We start from the raw sequence: 16,327 nt of genomic DNA on the forward strand, positions 1-16,327 counted from the left end.
GGCAGTTGTGGAGACAAATGCTTGTGTGACTCAGTTTCTGTAACCTTGTCCAGAGATGTCTTTACCGCTAACTGATGGGGCATATGTATGTGTTTGTGTGTGACCCTTAAGCCTCGTATAAATTGAAATTAGAGGAGGAAACAAATTGTTGGCTATTTTCAAACACCGCTGCAGAACACTCACCTTAGTCGTGTATTTTAAATTGCAGTAAATTTTTGACTTCGAAGTGGTTCCTGGCTCTTAATACATAATGTTTGAACTTGTAGCTATAATGTTTAAACTCTTGACCAGATGAGTAATTACTATACAATCATGGTTGAATATAAACATCAGACTCTTAAATTTTCTTTTGACAGTAAGCTATTAAGTATAGCATCTGATGGCTTCTTGAAGGGCTAATTACCCTGCACATTAAATTGTGCTAACTTGACTCTTTAGATTCTCTGTCTTCTGTTATATAATGAGTTTCTACTTGGTGAATTGGTTTGGGACTCCCTAAGAATGCTTAAATTGGGCTGTTATGAACACAGCACTTCAGTTTGAAATCTTCCTTGCACTGGAGTTCGAGGGTTTCAGGGCAAACCGGAAAGGTCCTAACAGGAGCTGAGAAAGAAACACAGGCAGGATAGGAAAGCAGTGCCATTGCGGAGGGATCCTTAGGAGTTTGCCCTTAAAAGACAGAACTGAGGAAACCATGGCAGGTTCTATGTTCTTCTTTGGTCTAACTGCTGAAACACATGCTCCTTTAGGGAACCATACATTTGTTAAGATCAGGCTTCCTTTGTATGCCTTATCAATCTGTAATCTTTTCATTGTTGCCCCCCCCCCCTTTTTTTAAACCAGTAAAGGAATAGCAATCCACACTAGTTTATCTGTCTTAATCACAGACTCACAGAGCTAGGACTCTCTGAGCTTTTAATTCCCTCTTAGAGGCCTAACAGAGTGGAAAGTAAACAAAGACCAAATTTACAACCTTAAACATTGCTAATTTCCTCTGATGTCAGAATACTTAAACAGGCAGGACCTGGGAATTATTTGATCAAACCTGCTTTTAATCTAATGCATGCAGAAGGGCTATGTCTGGAATGATCTGCAAAACGGCAGACGTCCCCAGAGAGCTTTATGGAAGATTTCCTCTTTCAGAAACGGTAGTTTCCTCATTTTAAGCTCTTGAGTTGGCTGTGCTGTTGGAGTAAGTCATGAAGAGCAGTTTTCCTGCTTTGTAAATTTTATTTGGCCAAGTATTGCTGACCGGATGTGGATAGTTTTCTTTGGCTTTCTGTTTGCTGACTTTTTAATTGGCTACATGCCTTATTATTTTAGCTTCACTAGAAAATGAATTAATAAAAGGTTATTATTGAGGGAAAGAGAGAAAGAGCAAAAAGCATTATCTGATTTCTCACACATTCTTTTATTGTGTATGGTTTAAGAAAGTAAAAACACAAAGAACAAAAGACCCCTAAACATTAGATTATTTAGATTCTGAAAGACATTTTTCTACAGCAGGAGTTCATAGAAATTAGTGTCCAGGATTTTTAAGTAAAGAGTGTACTAATTTGGAGATACCCAAGTTATGAAAACTCATTTTCCCCTTTAATTTTACTCACAACTGTGTGGGTATTTAAAGGAGCATATTTTTTTGACAGAAGTAGATAAAGGGATAGCACTTTTATTTACTGCGTGTTTGAAATAAAATTCTACGGTTAGTTTTTGTAAAATTTTATCCACCTAACTAGCTAATAAAGTCCCATTTCAATTTTAAAGACCTTAAAAGACAATGTACTTCGATTTGTCCCAGTAGCATCCGTACTGTGCATATTTCTATTGAGAACAGATTATGTTAAAAAGAAACCCAACATTTAGGAAAGTGTTCAAATGCATTTCAACAGCAAGTAAACAACTCCGCTCTTCTCCTATGTTTTTCACAACCTGATCATAAATACTGCTCCCCACATAAAGTCATTCGGAAGCCATCGCTTAAAAATAAATGATAAACACTGATGCTTTGTGTAAATACACACTAAGAACAGCATGCCTCTAGATCCAGCGCGTGACTCCTTGGATGACGATGAATTTCAATGCCTGTTATTTGTCATGCCGAAGCCTGTCGGGTGATGATTCTTTTTATTGGTGTATCCTTCCAAACATATTTCATCGCACCATGTGCAAGGGAGTTCTTTGGGCGGGCGTGTTGGATCGAGGTGCCCCCTCTCCCCTCCGCTCCTTCCTTTCTTGCCCTGGCGCTCTCGCCCGCCTCCTGCCTCCAGCCCCCTTCGCTCCTTTTCGGCTCACGCCCCCCTCCTCTCCCTCCAGCTGGCGACGGCAGGGTTGCGCTGCCTCCCAGACCTCGAGGACCTGCTCAGTCAGCTGGGGCCCCCTGCGGACGGCTGCCTCCCTCTCCGCTAGGACCTGCCACTCTGCGCGGAATGGCAGCCGCAGCAGCATCCCCGCCAGCGGCGGCGGCGGCTGCAGCCACGGCCACCGCGGACGCTATTGTTCCCTGGTGTTAAACGCGCTTTCCCTCCTTTTCATCTGAAACGAACAATAGCAGGAAAGAGCTTTGCTTTCTGGACTCCTTGGGAAGACGGTGTGAGGGCAAAGAGAAATTCCCTGCCAACCGCGTTCCGGATCCGGACCCTGGAGCGGCTGCGGGCGGCATGGGGCTGCCAGCGAGGCGCTCTGCGTCCCGGAGCCCGGGCGCTGCGGGCCCGCGCCGGGGGGTCCTGCAGCTGCTGCCGCTGCTCCTGCTGCTGCTGCCGCGCCCGGGAGCCTGCGGGGCTGCGGCTCAGGGCGAGGCGGAGGCGCCCACCTTGTATCTCTGGAAGACGGGTAAGTGGGACAGAGTTCGCCCTTCTTCGCAGCTTCGCGTCCGGATCCGTGTTACAAAACTGTTGGGCTTCAGGAGGGACCCCTGCGCCCCTTGAGAGCCTGGGTGTCCTGGGACCTTAAGGGGAAAAGTATGATTACTAGGAAGCAAATTAGGTCATGTCCGATGCTATTAGGAAAGAAAAACCTAACAATTGAGAGGCATTAGTGAGTCACCGGAATGATATTTCTCTCGCAGCTCTGTGGTTAATGAGGACAACCAACACCGCACTTTCATAACGAAGTGCATTTTTGACCTCTGGATTTTTGTTCTACTAGGAGTTTCTTGAATATATTTCCAGCAAAGAGTGGGCACACAGCTTAGAGCCGGTCTTTATTCCGTCTTGCAGTTTGCTCAATGCCATGATATATGTGGGTATGGAGTTGAATTTGTTAAGTATAGCTTTGTGATATGTGGGACACGTGGAAACAAGCCAAGCCAGGGTAGTTCTAACAGTTAAAGGCGAATGGGGCTCCACTGAGCTCGCGGAGAGGGTGTAAAGACCACTTCTTAACGAGTGAATTGCGCGATTTTTTTTCAAAGTGCACAATTGTAAGGATGTTTAGGTTTAAACTTTTCCTGCCTTGAGAATTGTCCTGCTTTGTTTCCAACCAACTAACAAAAGCAGCAACTAATAGTGCCTCAGAACCTCCAGGCAAAGTGCTGACTAGAGGTCCTGGTGGGACAGTGACAGGCAGGAAAACAATACCAAGTGAGGAATTACTCCCTTTTCTCCAATGGCTCTTCTCCAACCACCCCCCCCCCACCCCACAAAGGATGAGGAGAATTCTTCAGCAGACCTGAAACTTGACATGTTCATAGGAATGAAGTAAGAAGAATTATTCCTGTTGCTTAGGGGTAAGGATATATTAAGAGTTTCTTGGCAATGCCTAAACATTAAGAGAAGGCTGCAATAGAAGGGAAAGAAAATATGTATTTGTTATGGGATTGCAAACAAGTTACAGAATGGATATCTTTCCTGGCTTCAACTGTCTGTAGCCCCCTGCTGTAGACAGATTATAGTTTGCTCTACAATTACACTGATATTCTGAAATTTTAAAGAAGTAGCATCTATCTGGCAACTTAGCAGCTTGAACAACAATTTATTACAAGCCAAAGTACCTAATTTGTCTCCAAATGTTGCAAGAAAAATCACACACACTTTTAGAAAAGCCATTTGCAATGTTAGCATTAGCCATTCTTGTTAACACTTGGAGTTTAAATATTAGTTGATTGGTGGATGCAGATGAAATCATATTAATTTGTTTCAGCTTAAAACAAAGAGTTGAAGACCTGCTCTGATTTAGCTAAACCCATGATCTTACTTTTCAAAAGCTTGGTCATAACAACAAGCAGTAATCAAACTGTAATTTACCATTAAATGGTATTATTTAAATGCTTGGTAAGAGCTTCTTAGGTAAGTGTTGGGAGAAATAGTACTTGGCTTGGTTGAAATTTGTGCTATTAGAGTAAGAAAAGCCAAGCAGTAATTCAGATCAAAAAAGAGTCTAGGCAGCGTTCACTGTGCAGCATCTGAGGTGCCAATATATGTCAACATAAATGTCATTGTGGGAACACAAGCCAATAAACTGTTTAAAATAGTGGAAAACTCTCAGGAGCAAGGGTATGGAGACCTTGGTTCTGGTGCCAGTTCCAGCTCTTGCTAGCTTTAGGAATGTTGGCAGTTCACTTAACTTTTGACCCTTAGTTTTCTCAGCAGCATATAAATGTGATAATACTTTCTTCAGACTATTCACAGTATTATGAAGATTGAATGAGTGAGTTATGAGAAAGTGATCTGTACATCTCAAAGTCATGTGCGTGTGCAGATATCAACTAGCATGGTGAGGATGATAATGACAGTCCTCTGATGGTGGTCCTTGGTTTGGTGGGAAAAAATGAAATAAGTTGGAGAGAAAAATAACGACCTCTTTATTTTTTTTTCTGGGGATGAAGGAAAATCTCTTTATTTGTATAAAGGGATTGAGAGTTGTTATCAGAAGAACAAGGGAATATTTAAAGGAGAGGGATATACTGGAAATGAAAATGTAGAGATGAAAGAATCATAAGCATGTATCACTTGATGAAAATAAAGAGTCAGGAAGAGAATTGGGAGAGAAAATGAGGTGAGACCATCCAGGATGTCTATTTCAGTGGAATACACTTGGTCTTCGTACAGCAGATTATAGGGAGTCACACTATTGGTCAGATCATTGAATTGCAGAGAAGTAGTAAAAGGTTTACTGGAAGAGGAGCTAGAGTTCCTAGACAGGAACTCTCAACACTGTGTCTATCGCTAACAAACTACAGAGCATTGGCAAAGTCATTTAATGTCTTTGGTTCTTCGCTTCAGATTTTGTAATATTCATTGGTTAGAAAAGATGATATCTAAGGGCCTTTCATTGATTTTGGTATGTTTAATATGTATGTATACATCTGCACATACCTACACCATAAATACACATATGCATATGTATATATAGTTTATTAACCAGTATGTATTCATGTAATATATATGTATATGATACATAAGGTCTATAATACATGATATGTGATATCTGATGTATAGAATATGAAAATTTAAAGTGTATATTATGTGAAAGTTTTTTCAAGTCAACTCAAAACAAGGAGTTATGAGAACTCATTGTGTGTGTTACAGGAAGTCAGTGAGGTAGAGGCTGCCTAGGATATTGTCATCCCTTCCTTCTAGAAATTTACAACTGGGGACGCCTGGGTGGCTCAGTTGGTTAAGCGGCTGCCTTTGGCTCAGGTCATGATCCCAGCGTCCTGGGATCAAGTCTCACATCGGGCTCCTTGCTCGGCAGGGAGCCTCCTTCTCCCTATGCCTCTGCTTGCCACTCTGTCTGCCTGTGCTCGCTCTCTCTCCCTCTCTCTCTCTGACAAATAAATAAATAAAATCTTTAAAAAAAATAAAGAAATTCACAACCGAACAATACTGTAAATACCCAACAATTACAACCTGGTGTACCATACTCGTGAACAAAACACTAGGACAACAGGGATGTCATGTAGCTGATAAAGGGGGTTGTGGAGAGTTTTAAAGAGGAGTTAATGTTGATTGGGGTTTTGAAGGGCAAGAGCTGAATTTTTTTTCTCTGGGAGTCGTGGAGGTACACTGCAAGCAGAAGGAAGAGAGAAAATGAAAATGAAAGGCACAACAACATTCTTAGGTTTTCAAAGTACTGCAATTCAGGTCTAGGATCTTTGGTGGGAATGAATGGGTATAATGCCAATTTGATGGGTTGGGAAAGATTGTAAGAAAACCTTCAAACTTTGGTAAAGAGTCTGGAACTTAACCTCTAAGCAAGTGGAAGCTGTTGGAAGCTTTGCGTCTCTGTCCAGGACGGAGAGAGAAGTGAAGAGGCTGGGAGGTCGGTAAGGAGAGGGACTGAGAGGCAAAGGGGAATAGATGTGAAGAGTGAGTAGAGGCGGGCTGGGGGTCCCACTACAGAAAGGATTATTCTGCTTTAGGGTGTAGGGATCTCTTCGCCAAGGAGAGGAGGAACTCATCCCATGAAGATCTCCATCATATCTGCACCCAGTCACTTAAAACCAAGAATGTGAAAGATGAGCAGGTTTCCTGGGGTTAGAGAAGAATATCGATTTAATTTAGCTATGCTAAACTTGAGGTAAGAATCCATTCAGATGAATAAATCTAATGGGAAAACTAGTGATTGGATGGGTTGCTTAGGAGAAAGAGGCTGAAAGTATAGGCTTGGAACTGAGCATGGTAGTTGGAGGGATCCTTAAAAGAAAAATGCTGAAAAGAAGGGCCAGGATACTTCACAGAGTATATTGAAATTGAAAGGGCCACTGTTAGTGGGAGACGAGTGGAAGAGTCAGAGAAGGTATGGTCAGAAAAGGTCTGAGTAAAGTGGCAATATGCGCTAATGGAACATGTTTTATGAAGGGGATGGTGGCAAAAAGAGAAACACTTCTGAAAGACTGGAAAGGTATTAAGAAATATTTCAGAAATGATCAAGTAAAAGGGAGAATTGATAAGATACCTAACAGTGTTTTGGGAAAGGATGTTTTAACTGGATTGGTGGAGCTATCAACCTATTTGAATAACAAACAAGGTAATGGAAAATGTATAATATTGATAAAGTGAAATAACTCAGGGATATTTAAGTCAGTACTCTACTGTTTTTTAATAGTTAAAACCCCAGAATATCAGATATCTAAAATATTTATTTAAATACGAAAGTTAAATGTTTTAACACTTCTTTGTCACATTTATTTGAAAGGTAACTTGTCTTTGTGTGAATAGTTGAAAAACTTATTTCATACACCCAGAGGTAAAGCACTTATTATTGGAAGATGGTTACTGATAAATGCTTTTCATTCTTTAATATTCTAGAGTATGGAATTTTTTCAATAATAATTATGGCTAATAATATTCACCTGGCAATTCTAAATTGAGATTATCAATGCACTGAATAAAATGTGATTGACTAACAGGAGTAGGACAGAAAATAGTGAATACCTCTACTTCTATCAATTTCTGTCACAGACATATTTTCAGAAAGGTCTTAATGAAGTAATTGAATTTATTATTTTTAAATTGATGTATAGTTGATGTATTGTGTTACATTAGTTTCAGGTATATAATATTAGTGATTTGACAGATTTATATATTAAGGTATGCTCACCACAAGTGTAGCTACCATCTGTACCATACGCCATTACGATACCATTGACTATACTTCCCATGCTTTACCTTTTATTCTCGTGATGTTTTCATTCCAGAACTAGAAGCTTGTATCTCCCACTCTCCTTCACCATTTTGTCCATACATTTACCCCCTCCCTTCTGGCAACCATCATTTTGTTCTCTGTATTTATGGGTATTTATGTTTTTGCTTTCTGTTTTTGTTTATTCACTTGTTCTTTTAGATTTCACATATAAGTGAAATCATAGGGTATTTGTCTTTCTCTGTCTGACTTATTTCACTTAGCATATTACCTTCTAGGTCCATCCATGTTTTGGCATATGGCAAGATCTCATCCTTTTTTTTTTGGCTCAGTAGTATTCCATTATGTGTGTGTCTATATACACATACATATTACATACACACCTACACACACCTTCTTTATTTATAGACACTTGAGTTGCTTCCATCTTTTGGGTATTGTAAATAATGCTGCAGTAAACACAGGGATTTCTATCTGATTTAATGTTACTGTATTCTTTGGATAAATACCCAGTAGTGGAGTTGCCAGATCATGTGGTAGTTCTATTTTTAATTTTTTGAATAATCTCCATACTGTTTTCCACCGTAGCTACGCCAATTTAGATTTCCACCAGCAGTGCATAAGGGTTCCTTTTTATCTCCCTTCTCACTACTACTCATTTTTTCTTGTCTTTTTGATTCTGGCCAATCTGTCAGGTATAAAATGGCATCTCATTGTAGTTTTGATTTGCATTTCCTTGATGATTAGTGGCTTTGAGCATCTTTTCATGTGTCTGTTTGCCATCTTGATAAGTCTTTGGAAAAATCTTTATTCAGATTGTCTGCCCATTTCAATCAGTTATTTGTGGGTTTTTGGTGTTGAGTTATGTAAGTTCTTGATGTATTTTGGATATTAACTTCTTATCAGATGTATCATTTGCAAATATCTTCTGTGATTCAAAGGTTGGCTTTTCATTTTGCTGATGATTTCCTTCACTATGCAAAAGATTTTAACTTTGGTATAGTCCCAAATTGAGTTAAATTTTATAACAGAGAAATTACATTGAAATGCAAGAAATAAGTATACATTAGCCCTTGTTCAGAATTCAGGGGATTAGGATATTTATAGTTGTGTGTTTTTCCTCAAGGAGATTACTTCTCACATTAATCACTTTTGAAGTAAGTTCATCCAATACAAGGCAATACTTTAAATCACTGTGTTTTTTACATGGTTAATTGTATGTAAAATAATCCCTTACTTCTTCAATATAAAATAAAAATAAGTATTATCCTTTTATTTTCTTTCATGTACTTGTGCTAATATAAAATATTCTGTAATGCATATGAAAATATATTAATCCTAATCCTACCATTTATTAAATAAGAAAGGAGAGAGGGATGTCATTCCAGGTAGTAGTAACATGAGGGTTGCATTATCCTAATAAGTGTTCTTTACTTCAGTTGTACTTAATTTGGAATGTAGTTTGCTCATTAAATGAAACATAGGGATGGAGCAGAGTGGACAGAGTATGGGCATCAGTGTCAACCCAGAGTCACATGGATCACAGTGTTGTATTTTATCAATATAATCAAATTAGTTCATCTCCCTGAATCTTTTTCTTTCATCTCTAATATGGATAAATAATATGTATTATATAGAGGTTTTCTGAGGTTTAATTAAATATGGTAGCATATGGAATGTTCTAGTGCAGTGTTTGATATATATGGGAACTTCGGTAAATGACAGTTTTTATTATTGCTGTTATTCTGTTGTGTAACACAATGGTTATTTAATTATAATGACTGGAGAAAGTCCAGTAATATGCTTGCTTGAAATCATTTTTTTTTGGTAAATACAATAGAAATTACAAATTGATACATTTATAATGCTAGATACTCCAACAAATTATAAGGGAGGCAGCATTGGGGAATGGAAGGAACACAAACTTTGGAATCAGAAACTGTTGTTTAAATCTGCCTCTACCTAACTGGTCAAGTTGCTTAAACTCTGATTTTGTTTTTTCACCTTGAAATGGTGACAGAAATTCTGAAGTGTGAAGCCATTTGCAAAGTTTTAACAGGTAGGATGTAGAAAGGGTCTAGTACACTGTCCTAAATATAGTAGATATTCAGAAAATGTTCTCCTCCCATTCTTTTATCTTTCCTGCCCTAAAAATGACATAACAAGCAGGAATTTTATAGATTCAGCACATTTATCTGTCGTTTCCAACCAAGGGGCTCCATGAAAAACGAATAAAACAAGTCCAGGAAGAGAAGTTGTTTTATAACAGTCTCATCTTTCTTATTAGTTTGACACTTAAATGTAGACAGCATGGACCAAAGACCATAAAAATATTTTGAGCAGCAAGTTCATAGTGAATTATATAAATAGAATTTTTATACTTTATTTTGTGCTGTATTTCAGGGGATTTCTCAAGAATCTGAAATTTTAGGTTCTTGAAATTGTCTTGTCAGCAGTGCTTTCCAAATTAAATGTTTCATAGAATTGTTTTTATACAATTTTTAATTTTACATATTAGATGATTATTTAAATATATTTTTAAAAACTACTGTGTATATCGTGTTCCCCTGCCCTTTTTTCTTAGCATATATAACACAGTGTTCAAAATTCATTAAGAGCATATTGATTATTTGCATCAACAAATGAAATGCCCAAGTGGTTTTTTGAAGCTTTAATATCTTAACAGACTGTGGTAACTCAGGTCACTCGTTATGCAAATTATAGTTAGCAACCTGGTTTGCAAAATAAGAGAAGCCCCAGTCAGGGCTGAGGTTGAGTGCTATGGAGTATAGCACATACTCAGACTCTTCCCTGCCTATGACTACAATATAAAAAACCAGCCTAATGGCAGTCGGATGAGATGCTGACATTCTAACTAGATTATTGGGGAAGCATGGTGTGCTTGAGCTCCTTTTCTAAGGAAATGAAACCTCTTAACCTCTCATGTAAGTCAGATTGGTGACAGTGGACACTGAGTTGTCTCTGGGAAGAGGAGAGCAAAGGCCTCTGTCTGGTAAATATATAGAACAGGCTCTCTTAGAATTTCAAGAGCGCCTTGGAATTCATAGAAAATCACATTAGAATCGCCCTTAATGAAAGAAAGACTGGGGAAGTGGCATCTGGAAAATATCACAAGAACATCATAGAGTGTGAGTTAGAGGTGCCAATGAGTCATAAGGTAGAGATTTTTTTCCATTTTTTTTTTTAAAAATCAGCACTTTATATTTGACACTTTAGAATTCATTGAAATGATGAAAAATAAAGGAATTTGCATTTAATCCTAGGGTACACAAGCAATAAGAAAAACAATATTTAGGGGAAGTGATAGAACAATTAAAAACATGTTAGGAAAGAACAGAGGCAACATGGCAGAACTGAAAACAGTGACACTAAAAAGTAATCCATCTACTGCTTCTGATATATAACTGGACCTAACCAAAAGGATGTCCTTTCAACTTCCAGAAGTACTAGGGAGCTAACTGATATTTTGCGTAGTCTACCAGGTAAAATCATGAACTCTAGGGTATCATTTTTGCTGTACCAAAGTTATGCTATGAGGAAATAAATGAAATAAGGAGATATGGGGGAAAGGCACAAATGTGCTTCTTTATATAGACAGTAATTTTCAAATGTCCATGTATGTGGGTAATATTGGAGAGGGGACTCTATAAAGGCCGTCAGAGAGAGAGAGTCCATATAGAACTTACTGAGTGATGTCTCTAACTTCAGAAGAAGCTATGCATGGCTATAAAGGCATGGGGAGGATGTAAGACATAAGAGAGAGCAGCACAGCAAGGGAAGAAAGGTGAAAACAGGCAAATCGTCTTTTAAGAATTAGTTTTAATAGGCTTGACTTTTTAACAGTTGTAGGTTTATAAAAAATTAAGCACAAAGCACAGAGTTGCCATGTATCTCTCATTCTTCCTCCCATTTCTCCCTAATACTGACATCTTGCATCAGTGTGGCACATGTGTATCATTGATGAGCTGATATTGATACACTGTTGTACTTCAAATCCATAGTTTGTATTAGGCTTCAACTACTCTCATACATTCTATGGTTTTGGACAAATACACAAAGGTATATATGCACTAATACGTGTATCTGCCATCACAGTATTATACAGAGTAGTTTCACAGCCCTAAAAATCCTCTGTGCTTCACCTGTTTGTCCCTCACCCCATTCCTCGATCCTCCCAAATCTCTGGTAACCTCTCATCTTTTTACCTTATGTCTCCATGCTTGTTTTGTTTTTGGAATCTCCTATAGTTGGAACCATATAGTATGTAGCCTTTTCTTCCACTTAATAATTGTGCATTTAAGTTTCTTCTGTGTCTTTTCATGACTTGTAATCTCATTTCTTTTTATCAGTGAATAATAAACTGATTGATGGACATAACAAAGTTGGTTTATCCATTTACATATTGAAGGACATCTCGGTTGCTTCCAAGATGTAAACATCTGTGTGCCGGTTTTTGTGTGGATATGTTTTTGTTTCTGTTGTGTAACTTCCAAGGAGTGCAGTTGCTGGATCATATGGTAAAGAGAATGTTTAATTTTGGGAGGAAACCATCTTTCAGAGCGGCTGTACCATTTGCATTCCCACCACGAATGAAGGAGAGTGGCTGTTGCTCTAGGTCTCTACTGGTGATGTTGGTATTTTGAATTCTAACCATTTTAATGCGTGTAGTTGTATCTCACTGTTGTTTGTGTTTCCTTCTCTCTGATGACCTATGATGTTGAACATCATCTTTTCATCTGCTTGTCATCTGTATGTTTTCTCCAGTAAGGGATCCGCAGTCTTTCCATCCTATGAGTGGCAGCAAGCGCAGGCAGAACCCTCAGGTGACAGTTTGCAGCCTCAATCTAACCTGTGCTGCATGTGTTGCACTACTTGCTGACCTGATGAAAGGATTCCTACTAAAAACAAGTATTTTATGAAGAGAAAGTACACATGGAAATGGAGTAGATAATAAGCCATACGTGAAGACGGTTCTACACTTTGTCTTTTGTTCCACCTAGAGGGGAACACCTTGGGACCAAGTTTGGAAGTGATAACAGTCTCTTGAAGAGGAAGACAATGGTATAATATATTCAAGGTTCAACGGAGCCGTCCAGCTTGTGAGATTTTCAGGTGCGCTCTACATGTGCAGGGTCTCTGGCTGACTTGGGTCTAGTGAAGCATGTAGTTGCATATCTGCTTTTCCTTGCTCTTCCCTGGAGGCTAGCAGAAAATTGATGTGCAGTATCCTCCTGAACTTCTGGGAAACGGTGCAAGTCTCGTATTCTGAATTCCTGCTAAGTTGACCAAGTTGTCAAGGCAGCCTCCTGTTTATTAGTTTGCCCCCCCAAACCGTTCCACCGACACAGTGTTGAGCATCCCCAGGATGGGAGGAATAGAAGAGTGGCTCAAAAGTGGATAGTGTGTGTGTGCATAAATACAGTATACTACCCGGTAGTTAACCTAGCACTCTCTATAGAGCTTGATGGAAAATTAATTTCCCAAGCAAATGTATGGAGCATGGGCATTGATTGTGGGACCCATGGACATTAGTGGGACTCATTTAACTCATGGTGTATGGTGAATGCAGGACTTTCTAATTGTGCCACACTGTCTGGATAAAAAGTTATCCCTTGGGTTGTAATAGTGGTAGCAATAACAGCACATACTGAGTATTATAGATGGGAGTGTTTGCAAGTATGTGCTGTAATGTGCCTGCTGAAGAATGGCATTGAACACTTATATTGCCTCTTTGGTTGCTGATTATTTTTCTTTTCTCTCTCAATTTTGGGTTGTACTATTTAAAGATGATTTTTGTTTACTCTGTCCAAACCAGAGAGTGTAACTATGCACATCAGAGGGGTCAGTTACTTCCCCGTGATGGTGAATGAGATTAGTTGAATTGAAGCTGTAGCTCGAAATGGAAGTAGTACTGGTGGCTAAGTAGTAAAATGTTTATTTATGCACATTTGTGTGTGTAATAAATAAATGAAATGTTGCAAAATGAACTTGTGAGTCACATATGAAACTTGACCTCATTTTGTAATTTACTGAGAGAGTGAACTCTAATCTCAGCGTCTTTAGTTATCTCCTGTTCATGTGATTTTCAAGGGATCTTGAGACAAAACTGCAGAGCCCTTCGATGGTGTCTGGCTGGTGTCAGTACTCAGTAGATGTCATCTTTTACTGTAGGTGTGAACCGCAAAGGCCTTCTCGCAGAGCTGGTTTGTCTCTGGATCTTAGTCTTTTTTTCTCTTCATTTTCACTCTTCTTCCTTGGATCCACACACGCATATCAAGCTTCTCGGTATCCGGCCTCATTCTCCTGCCCCTGCTGTCAGGACCAGCTCATAGTCACCAAGTCCTCAGCTCTGCTGCCTGCAGAGTTGTTCAAAGTCTAGTTTTAAGATACAGAGACATTTTGCCTCCGTGTTTTATTTTTACTTGTGATTGTGCATATTTTTGCCATGCAGGAAGTGCAGGAGGTGTGACTCTTTAAGTGGGTCTGTGCGTCCCAAAATTCCTTTGTGTGGAAACACCTGAGATTATTTTTGGCAAGACTTCCTTGTTCTGTGATGGTGTGAGTGAGAGGGTGTAGGAAGTGTACAGTGAGTGCTGAGGTATCCTCTCTCACAGTCCTCTTTCCTCTCCCAAAGTACATATGCTGGTGTGTGTGTGTGTGTGTGTGTGTGTGTGTGTGACTGATGTATATGCTCTGCATATGTATATGCATATATGTAAATATCCTACTTATACAACTCCAGATTTCAGTATCCTCTGTAAGAAACTAAAACGTTTCTCAGCTTGGAGGAGTGCTATTCAACTCTCCTATGCCCATTACAACCTGTTTTAAGTGTACATTTTCTAAAGTTTGTGTATAATGTGTGAGCTTCTGATAGGATTGCAATAATGATTCAGTGCATCATTCCAGGCGTACTTGTGCACACACATGCATCCATGCCTAGATGCATAAATAGCTGCGGCGTAGCACGCACGTGCTGGTGGCATAGTCCTGCATGGCTGAATGACTACACAGGACTTCATAATGTGCCCGGCACTATGGATGTTATTAGACTACCTCAAATGTTATAGGCATACCAAAGTGACGATGTTTAAAAAATGTGCACAATTAGGGATACTTTTCGCTAAATATTAATTATAAGTAAAGTTATGTTAATATTTTATTTTGGAAAATTTCATTTCAAACTTTATGTGCATCAAGATCTCGCTCATATAAAATGCCTTTTAATATTTAAGTCCTTGTATTACCTTCCTCCAATTTGCAACTTCAGTTTAAGATCCTTTTATGTCTAACTGTCTTCCTGTGTTTGCCATTTTGGTGCCTAAACAATATCCTCAAACTGCAGTGCCTGCACAAATTTCCAAGAAGTACTTTTCTTCTAAGAGCATCTGTGTGCCAGCATATCTGCGAACATCATTTTTATAAAATACTCATTGTGGATTGTTTACATTGATTATACTGTCATTAAGGCAGTGCTGGTAACAGACCCAGATGGAATAATGGTATGAACTGTTGTTTTTTTCTATATATGTGGGTTCAGTGTATTGGATGTGGTTTCAACTTATAGTATTTTCAACTTAGGATAGATTTTTTGAGGTGTAACTCCATCATAAAGGGAGGAAGATCTTTATATACATGTGTTTGTGCATAGATCATGCACACTTATGTAAGCCATATATTTTGTACTGTCGGTATTGTATTATATATAATGTATATATTTTTTTCCTGTGGGAAATGTAGTTCACTCAGAGCCACTCTGTCATTGCCACGTCAGGGACTCCAGTCACAGAGTTAGTTACTTTTTTCTTCATGTTTGTGACGATCAATTTGCTTATGCAAAACTCTAAGCCCTTAGTGCTTTTTTTGCCACCAAACTTGGTGCTGGGGAGTAAATGTGAATATCACACGGACCCCACTCCTGAAGTTCTCTGTCACGCGTAAATAAGTAATTCTTGTCTAGGTAATGTATTGCAAAAATAAGAAACATATATATGCAGAACAGAGAAAGGGATTACTATTTTGCATAAGGAGCCTGGAAAGGGAAGATTTCCTAAAACATGAGTTTGACAAATAAACAGCTTACGGAATGGACAAAGGCTGTAGCGAGGTGGAATTCTAGACTGAGTGGAGCTGGTATGAAGAAATTAAATGGAATGTGGTTCAGAGTCAGTAAGAAGTTCTGAGGCATAGAAAACGGGATGGGGTAGGATAGGAAGAAGGGTGTGTGTATGGAGAGCCCATAGGAGCCCATAGGAGAACAGCACTGACTGGGACACAGTAAGGAGCCTGGCTTTTGTTTGATGTATGAAATCTAGGAGCCCAAGTCTGTTTAGTTGGATAAAACGCTGCAACATATTCGCAAATGTTAAGTCATATGAGAATTGATAAATTTTAGAAGATTGTTAGTTTTGTAAATGAATTATTATAATTCTTGAAAATTTTCTATTAGAAAGCTGTCTTTAGGTAATGATAATTAAACAGAATTATTTCAAAGGTAGAGTTTCCTTTCAGGTGTACATATAAGGGTGAGTTGATGTATTTTTTTTTTTCTCTACTGTTTTGATTAGGCTAATGTGTGAAGAAGTAAACCTTACATCTGTGGTAGTATGTCTCTGGCAGGGTGAGTGACAGAGAAGGTGCATGACTGAAGTGGATGAGGCAGGGTGTAGAGGCTGGTTGTGCTCACTCTTCTTTATGTAGGTTTGGCTCACCAAAGACGCAACAC

At 38.9% G+C, this 16,327-nt stretch overlaps 1 protein-coding gene across 3 annotated transcripts in view; it reads left to right on the top strand.

Moving 5' to 3' along the window:
• The first annotated feature begins 2,185 nt into the window (after positions 1-2,185).
• The window catches only part of THSD7A (thrombospondin type 1 domain containing 7A), a 452,669-nt gene continuing 438,527 nt past the window's right edge, over positions 2,186-16,327 (top strand). For all 3 annotated transcript variants that reach the window (XM_032303909.1, XM_032303911.1, XM_032303910.1), the window contains exon 1: positions 2,186-2,829. In XM_032303909.1, the coding sequence (XP_032159800.1) occupies positions 2,658-2,829 (172 nt within the window). In that variant the 5' untranslated portion in view covers positions 2,186-2,657. The remainder of the gene's footprint in view (positions 2,830-16,327) is intronic.

The sequence above is a fragment of the Mustela erminea genome, chromosome 11 (genome assembly GCF_009829155.1).
Source record: "Mustela erminea isolate mMusErm1 chromosome 11, mMusErm1.Pri, whole genome shotgun sequence".
NCBI lineage: Eukaryota > Metazoa > Chordata > Mammalia > Carnivora > Mustelidae > Mustela > Mustela erminea.